At 51.8% G+C, this 18,347-nt stretch overlaps 3 protein-coding genes across 11 annotated transcripts; 1 reads left to right on the top strand and 2 right to left on the bottom strand.

Moving 5' to 3' along the window:
* Window positions 1–2,060: 2,060 nt before the first annotated feature.
* On the bottom strand, window positions 2,061–5,394 carry CBLN3 (cerebellin 3 precursor). The gene is made up of 3 exons (XM_055291645.2): window positions 4,254–5,394; window positions 3,800–3,919; window positions 2,061–3,500 (listed from the first exon to the last, which is right to left on the bottom strand). The coding sequence occupies exons 1-3, from the start codon at window positions 4,683–4,685 to the stop codon at window positions 3,303–3,305; spliced, it is 750 nt and encodes a 249-aa protein (XP_055147620.1). The 5' UTR covers window positions 4,686–5,394; the 3' UTR covers window positions 2,061–3,302.
* Window positions 5,267–16,817, top strand: KHNYN (KH and NYN domain containing). Of its 4 annotated transcripts, none has more exons than XM_063609302.1 (8): window positions 5,267–5,476; window positions 6,199–6,416; window positions 6,944–8,088; window positions 8,200–8,330; window positions 8,414–8,510; window positions 11,553–11,660; window positions 11,869–11,970; window positions 12,519–16,817. In XM_063609302.1, the coding sequence occupies exons 1-8, from the start codon at window positions 5,425–5,427 to the stop codon at window positions 12,766–12,768; spliced, it is 2,103 nt and encodes a 700-aa protein (XP_063465372.1). In that variant the 5' UTR covers window positions 5,267–5,424; the 3' UTR covers window positions 12,769–16,817. The 4 variants fall into 4 exon arrangements, with proteins under 4 accessions (XP_063465372.1, XP_063465375.1, XP_063465373.1 ...); XM_063609303.1 differs by having other exon boundaries at window positions 5,457–5,604; XM_063609304.1 differs by having other exon boundaries at window positions 5,468–5,652.
* Window positions 15,247–18,346, bottom strand: SDR39U1 (short chain dehydrogenase/reductase family 39U member 1). Of its 6 annotated transcripts, XM_055291641.2 has the most exons (7): window positions 18,285–18,342; window positions 17,883–17,989; window positions 17,725–17,807; window positions 17,318–17,342; window positions 16,487–16,614; window positions 16,259–16,404; window positions 15,247–15,968 (listed from the first exon to the last, which is right to left on the bottom strand). In XM_055291641.2, the coding sequence occupies exons 1-7, from the start codon at window positions 18,298–18,300 to the stop codon at window positions 15,559–15,561; spliced, it is 915 nt and encodes a 304-aa protein (XP_055147616.1). In that variant the 5' UTR covers window positions 18,301–18,342; the 3' UTR covers window positions 15,247–15,558. The 6 variants fall into 6 exon arrangements, with proteins under 6 accessions (XP_055147616.1, XP_055147614.1, XP_055147613.1 ...); XM_055291639.2 differs by lacking the exon at window positions 16,487–16,614 and having other exon boundaries at window positions 16,259–16,402; window positions 17,221–17,342; window positions 18,285–18,346; XM_055291638.2 differs by lacking the exon at window positions 16,487–16,614 and having other exon boundaries at window positions 16,259–16,402; window positions 17,221–17,342; window positions 17,656–17,807.
* Window position 18,347: the final 1 nt, after the last annotated feature.

Genomic DNA, 18,347 nt, shown 5'->3' with positions numbered 1-18,347 from the left:
CTGGAACCTGTGAATATGTTATGTTACATGGCAAAACGAACTTCAAATATGCAATTCAGGTTGTGGACCTTAAAATAGGGAGATTATCCTGGCTTATCTGGGTGGGCCTAATCACACAAGTCCCTAAACTCAGAGAACTTTCTACACTGAAGTCAGAGAGATGTGGTAGAAAGGTAGGCCTGAGAGATTCAACGTGTGAGAAGCACTTGGCTTGCAGTTGTTGGCTTGAGAATGGAGGGGGCTAGGACCTAAGTCCTACAACCTTAAGGAACTGAACTTTAAATGAGTTTAGAAGTGAATTGTTCCCCTCCAGTAAGGAAGGCTGCCCTGTTTATAATTTGCTTTTGATCTTGTGAAACCCTGAGCAGAGAAGCCAGTCACGTTTTGTTGGACTTCTGACCCACAGAAACTGTGAGTAATAAATAGTTGTTTTAAGCCACCAAATTTGTAGTACTTTGTGGCCAGATGTGGTAGCTCACACCTGTAATCAGATCACATGAGGCCAGGAGTTTGAGACCAGCCTGGACAACATGGCAAAACCTCATCTTTACTAAAAATACAAAAAATTAGCTGGGTGTGGTGTCAGGCACCTGTAATCCCAGCTACTCGGGAGGCTGAGGCATGAGAATTGCTTGAACCCAGGAGGTGGAGGTTGCAGTGAGCCGAAATTGCACCACTGCACTCCGGCCTGGTCGACAGAGCATGACTCTGCCTCAAAAAACAATAAAAAACAACTTCTAGTTGTCTTCCCCAATAGCTAATCTCCCCTTCTTCCTTATTATAAAACTCCCAACTTCTGGTTGGACATGGCTGCCTGGAATAAAAACTATAGCTCCTAGCCTCACTCCCTGGCTTGGTGAGCCCAGGTAACTAAATTCTACTGAGACACAATCAGAAATATTGGTGCATCTTTCAGAAAGCTGCTTTCAAGGAAAGAGATGTGCTGTTTTTTCCTTCCTCCTTCCTGTTAGGCTGATGTAATGGCTGGAGCTCAGGGAGCCGTCTTGGGTCATGAGGTGGCAAGCTAAGGACGGTAGAACAGCAAGACAGAAGACTGGGCTTTCAAATGATCATAAGGCTGCCATCCATCCCTGGACTCTTATTTACAGATTTTTCTATGTGAGACAGAAATGATTTCCTATTTTGTTTAAGCTATTCTTATTTTGGGTTTTACCGTTACAGCCAAACCTACTCTTAATCATTTTGCCTAATTAATATCTCATTATAATTAGTGCAGTAATACAGAGGATCCATTTTCCAGGAGATGAACGATCAAGCCTGAGCAGTGAACAGCTGTCTTTTGGACATTTGACTAATCCATTGTCTTATAGCACACCATTGGACTGTTTTTCTTCTTAGTTGCAAAATATACCCAAATAGTTCCATCAGTATCTTTCATTCTTGGTACAGTGCCAGATCTTCTTGGAATTACTCACAGTTCTCTGTACTCACCCCTCCCTACTTACATAGATAAAGAAAAGCAAATGTACCTTGCAAATAGACAAAATGCCTACTATATTTATGTTCTTGTACTTATCACGACTGACTAAAAATAGCTTATTATATTCACTCTTCTTCACTCAGTATATTAACTACCTTTTGGCACACTTTATAGTGACTTCTTCCTTTTTGAATATCATTGCAGGTACATGGATTTAAAAAATTCACCTTGTTCCAATTAACTATATTATTTTCCTTTTGATAATCAAATTGTCAAAGCATGTCAAGTGGGAGCTTCTTTAAGTTGATTCCCTTGCCTTTTCAGCTTTACTTTATACATTTAAAAAGTATGTTTGCTTTCTGTCATCAACAACATGTTCTGGGCCTGGAGTTACTTAAGGTGTGCCACTATTCTCCAAGGAACCTGAGGGTTTTTGGTATTTTTTTTTGAATGGTGACTAATAATTGAAGCAAAGATCCAGTTTCTAAGAATGGATATCAGATTGTTCCTGATGTTGTTTTCAGGATTAGTGACAGTTCAAAAAGTTATTTCTTTTCAAAACCACAAATTCACCTTGGTATTTCCTATTTAACTCAAACATTATTCAACTTTTAAAATGTAATTTTAGTATACAGTTTAATATTTATTTGCCTCTGCAACATACCTACTTGTACCTGTAACTCCCGATCCAAACTCCAGAGGCATCTTCTCTTTAGTAATCCTATAGTGTCTCACTGACCACCATTCTCTAGCTGTTTTATTGATAGATTCATCCAGGCTGGGCCAATGGGACAGCGGGATAAGAAAGAGAGAGGGAGAGTTTAGCATACTGGCAGGAGAGGGTCTGAAGGAATGAATCATGGAATCCCAGGTAATAGGAAGCCTAAGGAGGAGAATAAGACAGCACAGTCAGGAGAAAGAGAGATGGTGGGGATAGGCTGGAACAGATACAGTGAAGATAACTCAGTGAGAGAGCTGGGAGGAAGGAGGCAGCAGAGTGTGGAGGGACTAAAATTCAAACTTCAAAGGTGGAGCAGTTTCAGGAGGTGGCCAAGCAAGAGGATGCATGGTTATCGTTGTTTTCCATGGTCCACTTCCAGCTCTGTATACCTGCTCTCAGCTCTGCTCTCAGCCAGAGCAAACACACTCACCCTAGTCTCAGATTGGGAGGTAAGGGCCAGAGTCTATCTGGGATCTGGCATAGAAGGACAGCTAGGATTGCTGCCTGCTGGCTGCTCTGCTATACATGCAGAATGTGTACCATGTTCAGTCTAGACAATACACCCTCCTTCCTTCCTCACCAGCCACAGACTCCAGGCCCTTCCCACACTTCTGCCTGTGGCTGAGCCTCCCACCCTAGCCCATACGGTGCTGGTTCAGTTTCTGACGGTGCTGGCTGAGATCCGTGATGCTGGCATTCCTCACAGGAAGAAGCCTGCAGGGTACGCTGAGGCTTGTCCATCTGGTCTCCTGTGGGGGCCTGTCAGGCTCACCTGTGCCACCTGTCCCTGAACAGCATTGAGCAGGAAGCCGGGGTGGGGGAACAGGAGGAGCAGAGGCCGCAAAGTGGTGCAGATCTTCCTTCTTGCCAAACCTTGCCCTGATCCTAGGGCTGCAGGCAGGAACAGATGCAGCAGGTGGCTGGGAGGGTAACTGGGGGTGGGTGGTGGGAAGGCCTGGTCTGGAGATGCCACAGCTCTACTCTTCTCTTAAACTTGGGTGTTTGGCACAGGGTCCCATGCAAAGAGGTGGGATAGGCAGCCAGAGGGAGTCTCTCTCCTGCCTCTGCTGTTTCTGGGGCAAGAGAAGGCAGAAGAAAGTTGTCAGGGGCTGGATTCTTGTGCTTGAAAGGCTTGGGTCCTCAGAGAGGGAAGATGAGGAAGCCAGAGAAACTTGAGTATTTCCAGCCACCCAGTAGATTCCCCCGACGCAGGCGCAGAGACACTCGGTCCCCGGGGTCCAAGGGCAGTAGCACAGAGCTGGTGGCTGCCTCCCGGGTCACGTCAGGGTCATTGGCAAAGGCTGAGATGACAGGCCACGTGTTCAGCATCAGGCTCACCTGGGGAGGGGAGCCCAGTTAGCCCCCATTCCCCAGCCCTTAGCTCATGACCCCCCACTTTCCCAGGGGCTTCCTCTTGGGAAGCTGGGTTTTAATGGGCTCTCCCGGGAGGGCTGAGGGGCAGCCAGCATTGGACTCTGCACATCCTCCACACTCAATGCAAGGCAGGCCCATTCCTCCCCTGGTCCTGGCCTCCAGGACACAGGTCAATGGAGAGTCCACCCGGAGGTCAGCTGGGCTCCACTTCTTCCCCCTCCCTACCCTCCTGAGCCGGGGATGGGGGCCAGTGCTGAGGTCACCTGGACAGTTTGGCGGTTGTACACCTTCACCACATGGAACCGGAAGCTGTAGACACCCCGGACAGGGGCTACAAAGGAGCCAGAGGCCCGGTCAAAGCCACCGCCCTCGTTCACCAGGACCTGGGGGAAGCAGAGCCTGCTGAGTGGGGCTCAGGAAATGCCCATGGCTCAGGGGTACCATGGGGACTAGGGGCAGGGGCAGTGAGTAATGAATAGGAGTGGCAAGCAGGAGTGAATAGGAGTGAACAGATTCAAAAGAAATGGTGAGAAGGGGCAAGGAGGGGCTGCGTATGGGTGGAGGGAGGGGAAACCATCGGTGGGGTGGTGGGGCAACAGGCCAGATTAGGGAAAGATGTAGGAAGCTGTTTTCTTAAAGCCTCAGAGACAGCAAAGTGGGCTTGGACAGTTGCTTGCAGGTCCTTGCAGGTCCCCTGGACAGGGATAGGGGGATTACCTGGTCGAAGTAGATGGCCCCACTGGTGCCATTGCCGGTTTCCCCTGCTGGCTCATGGTGGTGGCTTCGGACCGCAGCAAATGCCACTCGCCCAGGGGGCGCCTCTCCCAGGGCTGCTCCCCCGGGCCCCCCTGCAGCAGCTCGGCCAGGCTCACAGACCACCAGGCACTCCCCCTCCAGCAGGACGGGCTCTGACCCCTCCTGGGCCCACCCGGCCCCCAGGGCCAGAAGCACCAGAGCCAAGGGCAGCCCGGCACTGTGTAGGGGACCTGGTAGCCAGTGTGGCTTGGCTCCCAACATGGCTGAGGGGCTCTGCAACCCACAAGTGCCCTGGTCTTCTGCCCCTCTTCTGTTTCCGCTCCTCTCCCTGGACTCTCTCCGCCGGCACCCTGATCGTCTGCCCTCTCTAGGCTCGCTGAACCCCCTCTCCATACCTGTGTCCCAGCTCTGTCCTGCCTCCCACTCTTACTCCTGCTGTCACTGCAGTTCCCTCCTCCTTGGCAGAGCATGCGGTGACAGCAGTTGGGCTTTGGGAGAGAGAGGAGGGATGAAGCCGCCTGCCCGCTGGACGGGAGGGCTGCAGCCAGAGCTTCAGGGCAGCCCTGCTGGACGGCACAGCACTGAAGGCTGGACCTGAGGGGGATGGAGAACATGGTATGTGTGTGTGAGGGGTGTGAGAGAATGTGTGAGTGTGTGCATATGCCAGAGGCAGGCCCTCAACCCCTTCCTCCTATTCCTCCTGTCTTCAGAATCCCTCACAAATCAACAGCCCTTCTTCGTGGCATCTTTCCATTTGTTGGAGGAAAGGGGTACTCCACCAGGGGTACACCCGTCCCCCGCCTCCGCCACGATTGCTTTAGTGGAAAGTGCTTGGGCCTAGAGCACCAGTGGGCCAGTCACGCTGCCTCTTTGGTCGGCCACATCTTTATTCGCGGGAAACAACTTTCAACGCATGGTTCCGCTTTTCGAGAAATAACTGCGCAGAATGCGCGAGGACCCTGAGGGCCGGGAGACAGACGGGAGGGCTGGTGAGAAGCGCGAGGAGCGAGCCCTGGAGCCGCCGAGGGGACTAGGCCGAGCGGGACCGTCGGGGCCTCTGGGAGCGGCGGCGGGGTTGGGAGGAGGGCGCGCAGCCGGGAGGAGCTGGGCTGACTCCGCCCCAGGCCAGGAAATGACTCAAGAAACAGTTTGCGAGCGATGTGGACAAGAGAGGTCCCCGTTGGGTGAGGAACCCGGGAAGGCCCGCCCAGATTCGGGCCCCCTGCCCTCGTCCCCTGGGCTGGGGGCGCGGGCAAAGCGGGGGGCCGGCGGGCGCTGAGAGGACCCGAAGCCGGCGCGGGCGGCGGAGGCGGTAGGCGCGCCCCTCCCCCGCGCCCGGGAGCGGGGAGCGGGGGCCGCGGTGAGGAGTAGGCCCGGCCCGGGGTGGCTGCCCCAGTCAGCGGTGGGCGGGCCCGGCCCGGCCCGGCCCCTGGGCCCTGGGCGGCGCTCGTGGCCTGACGGAGAGGGGCAGCGGACGGCTGGGGGAGGGGTGGGAGTGGCTTGAACCTTGGAAATGGCAGACGAGGGCCCCCAGAGGACAGCCTAGTTCAATCCCCTGCTGAGGATTCGTCTTTAAGAAGCTGCAGAGTCCCCCAGGAGACTCCTTCTGGCCTCCAGGCCGAGCTGGAGCCCCCCCACCCTTCTTGCTTCGGACTGTGGTCATCCTTTTCCAAAGCCCAGACGCCCACCCTCGATAGACAGCCTTGTTTACCGGGACTTCCTCTCCGGAGAGGCCCGCGTGACATACTCCCTTCCTACCTCCAGTGGACTTAGATGTTTGTCACCTCCTGGTGCTGTTTACCAGAGCCTTAACTAGGTGCGACCTGTTGATAGCTGGTGTAGTCCCAGGAACCAGGATTTGGATGGAGGGTACAATGAGGCTCTGAGCTGCCTTCTCCCCTTCCAGGGCTGGGGGCAGCAGCCATGCCTACCTGGGGGGCCCGCCCTGCGTCCCCAGACCGCTTTGCGGTGTCTGCGGAGGCTGAGAACAAGGTTCGGGAACAGCAGCCCCATGTGGCGCGCATCTTCAGCGTGGGGGTGAGCGTCCTTCCGAAGGACTGTCCGGACAACCCCCACATCTGGCTGCAGCTGGAGGGCCCCAAGGAAAACGCCAGCAGAGCCAAGGTGAACTCCTTCTCTCCCCCATCCCTCCAGGCACCAAGGACGCTTTCCCCCAGGGCGGAGGAGAGCAGGGAAGAGGAGGGGCCTGGGGAGGATCTCGACTTCTTGGTTGTCTCACTGGCAACCTCAGTGCCCCTGAGTTTTGAGGGACTTTCCAACTCTATATTTGTTTTCAGTTTCAGCTTAATTTCTTCTGTGATGGCCCAGGCTCGCAAAAATCATTCTGTGCTCTTTGGGAGAATAGAGATATCTGGCTGAACAAGTTGGCCCCACCAAGGAATGCACTGTGGGGTGGGAGGCTGGACCACATTGCTTCCTTTGGGATTAGGCTGGGGTTCCAGGATGGCTCAATCATGTACCAGCTTTGTGATGGGAGTCTCAGTTTCCTTATCTCTAAAATGGGAATAACATCATGTGGATACTCCAGACATCCTGGAGCTCAGGAGCGAGCAAGGAGCCAGGAGAGGTGACCTGGGCCAGTTAGGATTCCAGCAGTTTACTTTTCCTGACCTTCCCTTCCTCCCAACCAGGAGTACCTGAAGGGCCTCTGCAGCCCAGAACTGCAGGATGAAATCCACTACCCGCCCAAACTGCACTGCATCTTTCTGGGAGCCCAGGGCTTCTTCCTTGACTGCCTGGCCTGGAGCACGTCAGCCCATCTGGTGCCCAGGGCGCCCGGCTCACTGATGATCAGTGGCCTGACTGAGGCCTTTGTCATGGCTCAGAGCCGGGTAGAAGAGCTGGCAGAGCGGCTGAGCTGGGACTTCACGCCAGGACCGTCTTCCGGAGCCTCGCAGTGTACTGGAGTGCTGAGAGACTTCTCTGCCCTGCTGCAGTCCCCGGCGGATGCCCATAGAGAGGCTCTGCTGCAGTTGCCCCTGGCTGTCCAGGAGGAGCTGCTGAGTCTGGTGCAGGAGGCGTCCAGTGGGCAGGGGCCAGGAGCACTGGCTTCTTGGGAGAGGCGGAGCTCAGGCTTGCTGGGTCCTCAGTGCCAAGGAGTGAGAGCTCCCCTTAGTGACGGCAGGGAGTCCCTGGACACTGGATCTATGGGACCCGGAGATTCCAGGGGAGCAAGGGGAGACAGTTACGCTGTGGTGAAGGAGGGAGGGAAACAGGGTGGTCCCAGGGAGATGGATTTCGGGTGGAAGGAGTTGCCTGGGGAAGAGGCCTGGGAGAGAGAAGTGGCCCTCAGGCCACAGTCAGTGGGTGGAGGGGCAAGGGAGTCAGCACCCCTGAAAGGGAAGGCCGTGGGGAAGGAGGAGATAGCTCAGGGAGGAGGAGGGTTCTGTGTCCACCGTGAGCCTGCCGGTGCCCATGGCTCCTGTCACAGGGCAGCTCAGTCCCGAGGAGCCTCCCTCCTCCAGCGGCTCCACAATGGTAATGCCTCTCCTCCGAGGGTGCCCAGCCCTCCGCCTGCACCGGAACCCCCATGGCACTGTGGAGACCGGGGTGACTGCGGAGGCCGGGGAGATGGGGACAGGGGAGACAAGCAGCAGGGCATGGCACGGGGTCGGGGGCCTCAATGGAAACGAGGCGCCCGAGGGGGCAACTTGGTGACTGGCACACAGCGTTTCAAGGAGGCCCTGCAGGATCCTTTCACCCTGTGCCTTGCCAATGTGCCTGGCCAGCCAGACCTCCGCCATATTGTCATTGACGGCAGCAACGTGGCCATGGTGTGAGTACCTGGTGGGGCTAAGGGCCTAGGAGAGGGAGGATATGTCCTGAGGGGCTGGCATTGTAGCCAGGGTGCCAAGCCCCTCCTCTGGCCGACCCCCTCCCACTACAGGCATGGCCTCCAGCACTACTTCTCCAGCCGGGGCATTGCCATTGCTGTGCAGTACTTCTGGGACCGTGGCCACCGTGACATAACTGTCTTTGTGCCTCAGTGGCGCTTCAGTAAGGATGCCAAAGTCAGAGGTGAGTTGGGCCTGGTCTTCAGTGTCCCGGGATAGGCTCTGTTTCCACCTTGAGGAGAACCCTATTATGTTCTTTTTTAATAGAGAGTCACTTCCTGCAAAAGCTGTATTCCCTCAGCCTGCTCTCCCTCACACCCTCACGAGTCATGGATGGCAAGAGGATCTCCTCCTATGATGACAGGTACTTGCTCCTCTCCTGGCCCAGGCTTGATATTCAAGCCCTGTGGAAGATTGAGGGAGAGAGAAAAGCTCCTGGTGGTTTACGCTGTTTCCAAGCCTTGGTGGTGGGTAAGGGGCCAGTTATTCCTCTGGGTGCCTTATGATTGGGTAGGTAAACCTGCCCTGCAGTTGTGATGAGACGACCTGTAGACAACCATGTTTGCCTATTCATAATTCATCAAACAAAATGATACCTTGTGTTTATATAGTGCCTTACTGTCTAGAAAATACTGGTTTAGTGGAAAGGTGGGAAATCTGGTTACATAAATAGCTGACAGATGTCTTCTTATAACCTGAATGTCCAAACATGCAGAGAAATTTCCCTAACATTCTGGAAAAGCCAGAGTAAAGGTCAAAATAACAAGTAAAACGAAGAAACACAACCCACGAATAATAGGACTGTACAAAACATGGTATAATAGAAAGATCACTGGATTTAGAATTGGAAGATCTGAATTTGAGCCTCAAGTAGCACTACTCATTGACTTTGACTGTGGAACTTTTCGTAGTGAATTAACCTCTTTGTCTCAGGGTCCTCCTCCAGTCATTTACCCTCCTGGTGAATATACGAAAAAGATAAGGTATGTGCTTGCCTTGCTCAAGGTGCTAGGCAAGAGTACAGTGACATTCCCTCCTAACTTTGCACAGACCTACTCAAGTGTGGCAGTGGGTATATCTCCAATCTACAGTCGTGGAGACAGAGGGTCAGAGTGGTTACCTGTCTTAGCAAAGGGGAATTAGGCCTCAAAGCTGCTAGATGGTTTGAATGAAAATACAAGGCACACTTCTACCATAGTCTGCATAGGTGGTGTGAGGAATGAGCAGATTTTAGAAAGCCAAGTCAAAAAATTTGTGAGTTCTTTATTCTCTAGGACATTATACAGTTTTTAAAAATTAGTTTCCAAACCATAGTGATTATATACTTTGTCTTTCAAACACCTTCTATTCCTTAACAAGTAAACGGTATTCTACAAAAAAAGCAGTTTATGTTCTCCCAATGTTATTCTATTTATATCTAGATTTCACAGATTACCCAAGATATGGAACCTTCTTTCCACACCTGCATTGAAACAGAATTGAAACTGAAGATTGAGTTCATTTTAATGAATGTTAAAGGCATGTGTCTGCCCAGTTGTGTGGGACCTGGTTGGCAGATAACATAATATAAATTGGGAATTTGCCCAGTAACAGTGAATGAGCACAGTGGTGCACAGCGTAGGCATACGGAATGAATGTTGCTGAACAACATGCTGTGTAATGCGATCATAGTAAAATATGCTTAACTGGAAAATACCATTTACATACCATAAGTGTACCATATACTTTTTTTGTTTGTTTGTTTTTGAGATGGAGCCTTGCTCTGTTGCCACACTGGAGTGCAGTGGCACGATCTCGGCTCACTGCAACCTCCGCCTCCCAGGTTCAAGAGATTCCCCTACCTCAGCCTCCCGAGTAGCTGGGACTTCAGGTGCATGCTACCACGCCCAGCTAATTTTTTGCATTTTAGTAGAGATGGGGTTTCACCATGTTGGCCAGGGTGGTCTTGATTTCCTGACCTCATGATCCGCCCACCTTGGCCTCCCAAAGTGCTGGGATTACAGGCGTGAGCCACCAAGCCCGGCCAAGTGTACCACAGACATTTGTATGTCATTCCCTTAATTTGTTTCCTAGACAGAAGCTCAGAGCCCGATATCTGTCACACCTAATCCTGACTCCCAGTTCCCCCTATACCACACTATCTTTCAAATACTGACTGCTCACTTAGTACTAGGTGCATGGCTTGCAGGAGGAGGTGGGAACACTGGGAACAAGATCTGATTCTTGACTAGAGAGCTGAAAGAAACCATAAATCAAACACTACAGGAACTCAGAGGGAAGGGAGCCCCCTTCTGGCTGGGGTTTTGTGGGAAAGGAGAGATTTGTGAGTTTTTGTGTTGAGAAGACTGGGATGGGTTGGATCTCTTCGTTTCTAAATCTGTTAAAAAGACCACCACCCATCACCTCATGAGTCCTACCCTGTCTTGTGGCATCAGAATTACTGAAGTGGAGCCCAGGCATTTTTTTAAAGAGTTCCCTTGATGATTCTGTTCCTCAGCAAGTCTTGGGAAGTGCCTTCCAGATAGAGGAAATAGTTGGAGAAATATGGAAGTCAGCATAAGACATATGTGGAGAGCAGAGTGTAATCTGATTATTGATTTTAGCTAGAGTTGAGGGTGGGTTAGGGAATATTGGGAGAGATAAGGTTTTAAGAGTGATTTGAGCTGGCCTGTAGAAGGCCTTAGCTGCCAGGCCTGGGTGTGTAGACTTTATTTGGTAAATAAAGGGCAAGTGTGGAAGAGTTTTGTGTAGGCGATAAGTATGCTTTCTTGGGGCAGGGCGGGGGAGACTGGAGAGTGGGTGAGTGGTCAGAGGCGGGGACCCCCTTGTTAGGAGGTTATACATGGTCTCAGTTGCAATATCTGAATTACTGGGGTGGTAATGGTGGGCCTGGGAAGGAAGGGAGCAGAGCGCAAGGCTTTTCAAGGGAAGGGCATGTTGGATTTGCGAGGGATTGGTTGGGCAGGGTGGAAGACAGAGCTAGATCTTACTGTTTACTAACGAGACACAAAGTGTTGGGTGAAGGACTATGGTGAGCAGATAGGATGCTACTGGGAGACCACCTTGGATTCATCTTTGTTTCCTCTCTAGCCCATGGCACTTGTATCTAGTCAGTTGCCTATAGCTGGGTCAAGGAGAGGTAGGGGGCCACATCTCCATCACCAGAAGTGGCTCATGGGAGACAGTACAACTTCTGGGGTTGGGGCCTTGGAGAGTCCCAAATGGTTGCTGTGGTTTTTACTTTTATTTTTATAGATTTGGGGGATACCAGTACAGTTTTGCTACATGGATATATTGCATAGTGGTGAAGTCTAGGCTTTTAATGTAACCATGATCCAAATAGTGAACATTGTACGCAGTAGGTAATTTTTCAACCCTCTTTCGGTTGCTGTGGTTTTGGAGACAGGTTCATGGTGAAGCTGGCTGAAGAGACAGATGGGATAATTGTCTCCAATGACCAGTTCCGGGACCTGGCGGAGGAGTCTGAGAAGTGGATGGCAATCATCAGAGAACGGTGAGGGAGCCCTCCCGCTGAGAATTGGGCACAGATGCAGATGTTTTTCTAAAGCCAGCTCTGCTCTGGCCATGGGGTGAAAACTCTGGGAAGGAGGTGAAGTTTTCTTGAAGGATGGAGCCAGCAGCTTCTGGTGATACTGGTCTCAGTTGTCTGGGAGGTGGGCAAGGGCCCCCTCTGTGACCACACATTATCTTTCGCCATCCAGCCTGCTGCCCTTTACCTTTGTGGGAAACCTCTTCATGGTACCTGATGACCCACTGGGGCGAAACGGCCCCACCCTGGATGAATTTCTGAAGAAGCCAGCCAGGTAATCAATCCCCTAGACTCCTTGCAGGCAGCCCCCACCTCTGGCCCTCTCTCAGCAGGCCCAGAGACTTGGGTGGAAGTGTGACCTCAGTTTGGGCTAGCTTAGTTTTGCAGTGGTTTGAGTTGCATTGGCCTTGGCCTTTATAAGCTTCCCAGGGGATCCTGACATAGAACCTCCTTGCTGGGAGGGAAACACCTGCTTCCTGTTTCTCTTAATCAGCATGTTTGATGGAGTTATTTGGAAAATGGTTGCTTATACTGAGAGCCAGTTGTATTCAGCATGCCTTCTGCTGACCATTACATAAGTGATTCATTTAGGACTAGAACTAGATCATAATAGTGGCAGAGTTCACCCTGTTTCTGAAAGAACGGCCCATCTTCCCTTCAGAAGTGGGTTGATACTGCCACTCAGTGGTCAGCTTCAGGAACTTCAGGATTTCTTCCCCAAAGCCAGGAAATAGGCAGGACAATTAAGAGAGGGGTAGCCCACTAAGATCTAATTTCCCCCCCAGGATGCTCATCAGCTCTTTTTGGTCTGTTTCTTCCCAGGACACAGGGGTCTTCTAAGGCTCAGCATCCTTCCAGGGGCTTTGCAGAACATGGTAAACAGCAGCAGGGGAGAGAAGAGGAAAAAGGTAGTGGTGGCATTCGGAAGACCCGGGAAACAGAGCGGCTCCGGCGGCAGCTGCTGGAGGTGTTTTGGGGTCAGGATCACAAGGTGGACTTCATCCTGCAGCGGGAGCCATACTGCCGGGACATTAACCAACTGTCTGAGGCCCTGCTCAGTCTTAACTTTTGAGCCTCACCTGCTTGAGTGGCTGCCGCCCTGTCAGCTCCAGCTGCCTCCAGCTCAGCCCTTTCTGTGAGAGTCCCTCTGCTGCTCACACTCTGATCCAGAGGCACCCTGAGCTGGTGCTTTGGATCAGGGAAGCCACTTTGGGACAGGTCCATAAAGTGACCTGATCTTACCGAGTCAGGACCTCAGCCAGCTCTCAAGAGGTTCTGCTCAGCCTTAACTTCTCAACTTTGCCTTAGCACAGGGTTTCTGTAGGGAGTGGGGACTGCTAGAGAGGATTAGTTCTGGAGACTGAGACTGTTGGCTCCACCTCCAAGCTGAGCTGGGGTGGAGGGCAGGGTGGGCAGGAAGTGACAGGAAGTTAAGCTGTTCCTCTCCCTGGCTGCTGCTCTGGATGGCCAGAGAACAAGATGCTCCCTTGCTGAGCTCCTGGGAGCATGGAAGGAGATGCTAGGCCCTGGCACAGCGTTATGTGGACTGGGCCACGATAGGGTGGAATGAGCTAGTGAAGAAGGCAAGAGACTTGGCCTCTGGTCTCAGCTATGCCTGTTTGTGGCCTCGATTGAGTTGCTTGGGCTTTACTTCCACCTACAAATCAGGGGTAAAAATACCTGTGGGGAGGAGAAATGAGAACATAGAGGAAAGCTTCTTGGAGGAAAGGTGCTTGGGCCAAGTCTCAGGTGTGTCTGCCTGTGGCTGCACAGGCTCTTTAACCGAAACCTCACTTTCAGAGAGATGTGGGTCCTTTGTCTCCAGGGTCCACACCCTAGATTTTAACACTGCATTCTCACTATAACATGCCCTATAATGGCTGCATCCCTTTTGAGCAACCTCCAAAATCCACATTTACACAATAGGTAAATTAGGGATGACTGCATTATCAAAATACTCTCAGGGTTCCTATAAATGGCAGCTCTCCTGTTGTATTCAAGTATTTGTTTACAGACTAACAAATGTGTTGGCAAATCCCCGGTTAGATGCACTTGCTGGTGTTGAGATGAACACGTCGATTTTTCACCAAATCGATGAAGCTATGCTCTGCAATGACAATATTAATGTGATCCGACCCTAACATTTTCTCTATGGAAGACATATGTTGCATAAAGCAAGGCACACTTCTGCTTTATGTGTGTGTGGGGATGGGAGGACTTAACAGAAGTTGAACCAGTTGGTTCTAGATGAACCAATTATCTGGAAAATGAAAGAACCAGAGTTGGAAGGCACTTGACTGGCCACCAGACCAACTCTGCTGTTACTGACATGCTCTCCCCACCCTGATTCCTAGAGGTCATTGCCCTGGATCTGCTTGAAGTCCTCCTGTGCCGGGGAATTTACTATCTCCAGAGTAGCACATTACCTGTGTAGATGGTATTTATCAGTACTCTTTGCTTTAGTGCAGCCTAAAGTATGCTTTTCTGTTACATCTACCTTTGAGGCTGGTCATACCCCCAGGAACAATACAGAGCCAGTCAACTTCCTGGAATCCAAGACCAGATAAAGAAGTAGGACAGGTGCCCCTGGGTTCTGTTCTGTGTGGGCCTGCGGCGAGTCTCTGGACAAGATCTTTTCCAGGCCCTGACTTCTGCCTCAGAGCCTCTGAGTGGCACAGGGAGTTGAATACTGCATGGAGAGTGTAATGATGATGGGGAGGGTCCTTGTGTCCTCACTCCTCCCTTTTTGGTGATTTACACCACTGTACCATACTGACCCGGGCTGGGGGCAGGTGTGTTGGAGACAGGCTGGTCAAAGAGGTGACGATGATTAAGAGAAAACCCAGAGGTCCCTGAGAAGAGATTGGTTAATATGGCCTGAACTGGTGGCTGGGGGAACTGTGTCTGGTCAAGTTATGGCAGATGTTACAGCTTTAGGTAGGTAAAAAGGATCCTAGATGAAAACCTGGGAGTTTTTTTTTCCTGATAGGGTTGTTTATAGCTCTTGATTGGCTTCTTGCCCTTTTCACTTTCAGTGATGGTGGGTGTGCAGCAGACCAAAAGTGTCTTCTGCCCTTTTGTGCTAAGGGCCCTGGTTGACTGAGTGGCCCCAGCCAGATGAGAGGCAAGTCCTAAGCTTCGTATAGACAGGGATGTTGACTTTGTTCTGCTGCAGCCTGATAAACTGGGACCACTGTGTGGTTAGTAATGCACTTGCCATTTGGTGACACAGACTGAAGGCTATCCTACACCTGGGCCTTCCCTTTTCCTCTACTGGCATCCTAATGGCACTCTGACAGCATCCAGGGTGACTACAGGGCCCACTGGAAATGGATCATCATTCTCTCTTCTAGTGTCTACCTTCATCATAACCTGATGTCCCAAACTTTTGACAAGTTCTTTTGGCAACTGAAGGACCAAGAAGGGAGAGGGTGATGAGAGAGACTGCCCATTATAACTTTCAAAACCCTGTCTTTGGGGAAGAATCATCTAGGGTGACATTCCTTGAAGTAAATCCCAGGAGAACCTAGGCCAAAGAGATGAGCCAAGCTTAGTGAGACAATTTATTTTTATTGCCTAAACTGCAGAGCATTCTCTACACAGCGTAGAAGTGGGGCAGCTGCAGGACATGTAGAGAAACCAAACTGAGAAATCTTACAAGGAGTTGAAAAGATTAATGTCCCAATCTGATGAGATTACGGCCTTGAGACAATAAGGTGGAGCAGCAGAACAATGGGAAAGAGGACTGGGGGAGGAATCTAAGAACCAGATGGCTTCGGCTCTCTAGAGGAGCTGAGCCTATTCACAGTGCCTAACCTGGAAGCCTGTGGGGGACAGGCCTCAGGCCCTTGCCATGACCTACTTAGGCTACAATTTCCTTTAAGGCAGCCCCTAGCTCTGGGAAGGAATACTGGTAACCAGTGGCCAGTGTTCGCCGTGGGATCACCTTCTGGCCCTCCAGCAGCATGATGGCACGCTCTCGCCCAAAGACAGCTTGCACCACAGTGCTGGGGAGAGGGATGAAGGCTCGGCGGCCCAGGGCAGCACCCAAGGTCTGGGCAAACTCAGCATTAGTGGCGGAGGATGGAGCCACTCCATTCAGGACCCCGTGCACGTGGTTTGCTTCAAGGGCATGGGTCAGGATTCCTGCCAGGTCCCCGATGTGTATCCAGGGGAAGAATTGGTGGCCTGAGCCGATGGGGCCCCCCAGGCCCAGGCGAAAGGGCAGCAGCATGTGGCCGATGGCACCACCCCCACGGCCCAGCACAACCCCTAGAGCAGGCAAGAGGGAAGGTACAGGGGTCTTCTCAGCCTTGAAGGAGCCCCACTGCTCCTCCTGGTTTCTGTTTCCCCTTCCTCACTCTCCCCATGCTGACTTGGCTCTGTAACAGAAGTGAGCAGTATGGCTCTCTTTAAGACTTCACACCTCATCTGCAGGTTGGCTATAAGTGGTGTCATCCTCTCACTCTGTAATTGTAATCTCAGCTCTCCTAATCCCATCACTTTCCCAGCCCAGAGAAGACATTCCAACCCTGTCTGATACCCAGGCCCCTGTTTCTCACCCGAGCGCACCACCACCTGGCGTGTAGAATCTCCAGGAAGCCTGGCTGCAGCTTCCCATTTGGTTACGAGGTTGGAGAAAAAGTCAAAGTCCCCTCCTGGGCTGTCTTCATCATACTCTGCAGTCAGACTGGGCTGGTAGTAAGCTGCCGGTGGAACACAGTCATTTGCCCTGGGTGTCCTTGGTCCTGCCTGGCTCTCTGTAGTGGAGGCTCCCCTTGGCCTCAGCTTCTTTGGCCCTTAGGATCTCCCCATTTGGAGACAGAGCCATTTGGATATTTTCCCTTTGAACTTCTCCATGACCTGAAGCGTTCCTTTCCTGGAGGAACTCTGGTTGCAGGGCTAAACTTAGAGGCTGCTAGAGTGTAGTGGTTAAGAACAGGAACTTGGGTACCAGGCTGCCTGAGTTTTAATCAGTTCCCTCATTTATTAACTCTCTGACTTGATGCAAGTTACTTAACCTCTGTATAGAATTTTCACATCTTTAAAATGGGAATAATAGTACCTACCTCATAGGGTTGTTGTAAGGAATAAATGATAATAAGCATAAAACACTTCAAATAGTGGCTGGTGTGTATAATTGTTTGCAATTACTTAGTCCCAAAGGTGACCAGGAACTCTGTTCCTAAAGAACTATGGTGTGAGAAGTAAGGGACTTTGGGATAGGTGGACTTTTCCCTGGCACTAAGAGTGATGCCACTCCCCACTCTTTTTCAGGGTCTCAATTTCTTAGTGAAAGTACACAAAGGTTAGGAGAAAGATGCATGGATCAAGGGCCTAGGAAGTCATTTTGCCTGGAAAAGACCAGTGCTATGCAAAATGGTGTGTTCCATTGCCTGGAAAAGATGAGTGCTATGCAAAATGGTGTGGACAGCTATGCAAAATGGTGTGTGCATAGCTACAGAGGTCTGAGTTACCCCGTTCCCCTGGTGAATATAAGGGGCTGGTGATTTGGGGGGCATACCTACACCGGTGACTAAGACCCAGGCCTTGGGGGGTTGTGGGGCTTTGGTGATGGCTTTAGCCAGCAACTGAGTGGTCTCTAGGCGGCTGCCGAGAACCTCTTTTTGGAAGGTTTCATTCCATCTGCAGGAGAAACATGGGAAATAAAAAGCCATTAAATACATAAGTGCACATACCCCTCTCTCTGTCTTTTCCTGGGAGCTATTTCATACCCATTTCTAGTAAAGCCCTGAATTTTGGCTTAAGAGAAACAGTCAACGCCTCCTGTAGAGGGAAAGGGCACACATTTCCTGGGCATCCTGAGTTATACCTGAGGACTTAAGCCAATTGGCTGACTGGGTGGAGGAGCAGGTGGGGGTGGAGGAGTGGAGCAGAATGAGTATTCTGGGATATCGGTTTAGTTCGGAATCTGGGAGCTCCATTACCCATAGCTCACAGGTTCTCATCAGTGGGGCACTCTCCTCCCTGTGCTCTAGTGGGTATCAGCTTTAGGGCCCGGGCTGACCTTCGGAGAGGGTTGAGGATGTTCTCTCCGGCCAGGTTGACGGCGGCATCGCAGCTGGGCAGCCCCGATGCAGCGAGCTCATCCTGTCGGAGAAAGCACACAGTGCCCCTGCCCGGCCCAACTCTGCCCTCCCACCCGCTTCCAGAGGATGGACGTACCCACGTGATCCGGCCGGGCCCGGGCTGTCGGGAGACCAACGTCACTTCGTGGCCTCTGGCATTCAGCAGCTGGGTTAGGGCTGTCCCAATGAAGCCTGTCCCGCCACCTGATCGGAAAATACAAATTGTTTATATTCCCGTGGAGTCGGGGTGGGGGCGCCTTCCGTCCCCGCTGTGGCCCCTTCTTCCGGCGCCACCCCATCTGACACCAGACTTCTCCCCACTTCTCCCCCTCCTCGCGATGCAGAGGTGACACAGGTCACAGGGATTAGGGAGATTCTTGGGCTAGGAGGCCAAGGCCAGGTTGCCTGTGCACTAGACAGTGCCCTCCCGGAAGCGGATTCCCAGTCCTCAATCTCCGATTAAGCCCGCCCAGCACTTTCCCTTTCTGCCCTCCCTCACCCACAAGCACACGCATAGCGACTAGGACCTAACGCGCCTGCGTAAGGTTTAGAGTTTACCTCA

The sequence above is a fragment of the Symphalangus syndactylus genome, chromosome 9 (genome assembly GCF_028878055.3).
Source record: "Symphalangus syndactylus isolate Jambi chromosome 9, NHGRI_mSymSyn1-v2.1_pri, whole genome shotgun sequence".
Taxonomy (NCBI): domain Eukaryota; kingdom Metazoa; phylum Chordata; class Mammalia; order Primates; family Hylobatidae; genus Symphalangus; species Symphalangus syndactylus.
Note: the sequence above shows the minus strand (reverse complement) of the source record. Positions and strands in the feature narration are given on the sequence as shown.

Excerpts from the sequence above, each read along its gene's own strand:
- CBLN3 (XM_055291645.2), bottom strand. The coding sequence starts at position 4,685 with ATGGAGAGGGGGTTCAGCGAGCCTAGAGAGGGCAGACGATCAGGGTGC. Across the intron at positions 3,920-4,253 it reads GGGCCATCTACTTCGACCAG|GTCCTGGTGAACGAGGGCGG; the intron begins GTAATCCCCCTA and ends TGCTTCCCCCAG. Across the intron at positions 3,501-3,799 it reads ACAACCGCCAAACTGTCCAG|GTGAGCCTGATGCTGAACAC; the intron begins GTGACCTCAGCA and ends TCCCCTCCCCAG.
- KHNYN (XM_063609302.1), top strand. The coding sequence starts at position 5,425 with ATGACTCAAGAAACAGTTTGCGAGCGATGTGGACAAGAGAGGTCCCCG. Across the intron at positions 8,331-8,413 it reads TAAGGATGCCAAAGTCAGAG|AGAGTCACTTCCTGCAAAAG; the intron begins GTGAGTTGGGCC and ends CTTTTTTAATAG. Across the intron at positions 11,971-12,518 it reads TTTCTGAAGAAGCCAGCCAG|GACACAGGGGTCTTCTAAGG; the intron begins GTAATCAATCCC and ends GTTTCTTCCCAG.
- SDR39U1 (XM_055291638.2), bottom strand. Across the intron at positions 17,808-17,882 it reads GGCCCGGCCGGATCACGTGG|GATGAGCTCGCTGCATCGGG; the intron begins GTACGTCCATCC and ends TTTCTCCGACAG. Across the intron at positions 16,403-17,220 it reads GGTCTTAGTCACCGGTGTAG|CTTACTACCAGCCCAGTCTG; the intron begins GTATGCCCCCCA and ends TTCCACCGGCAG.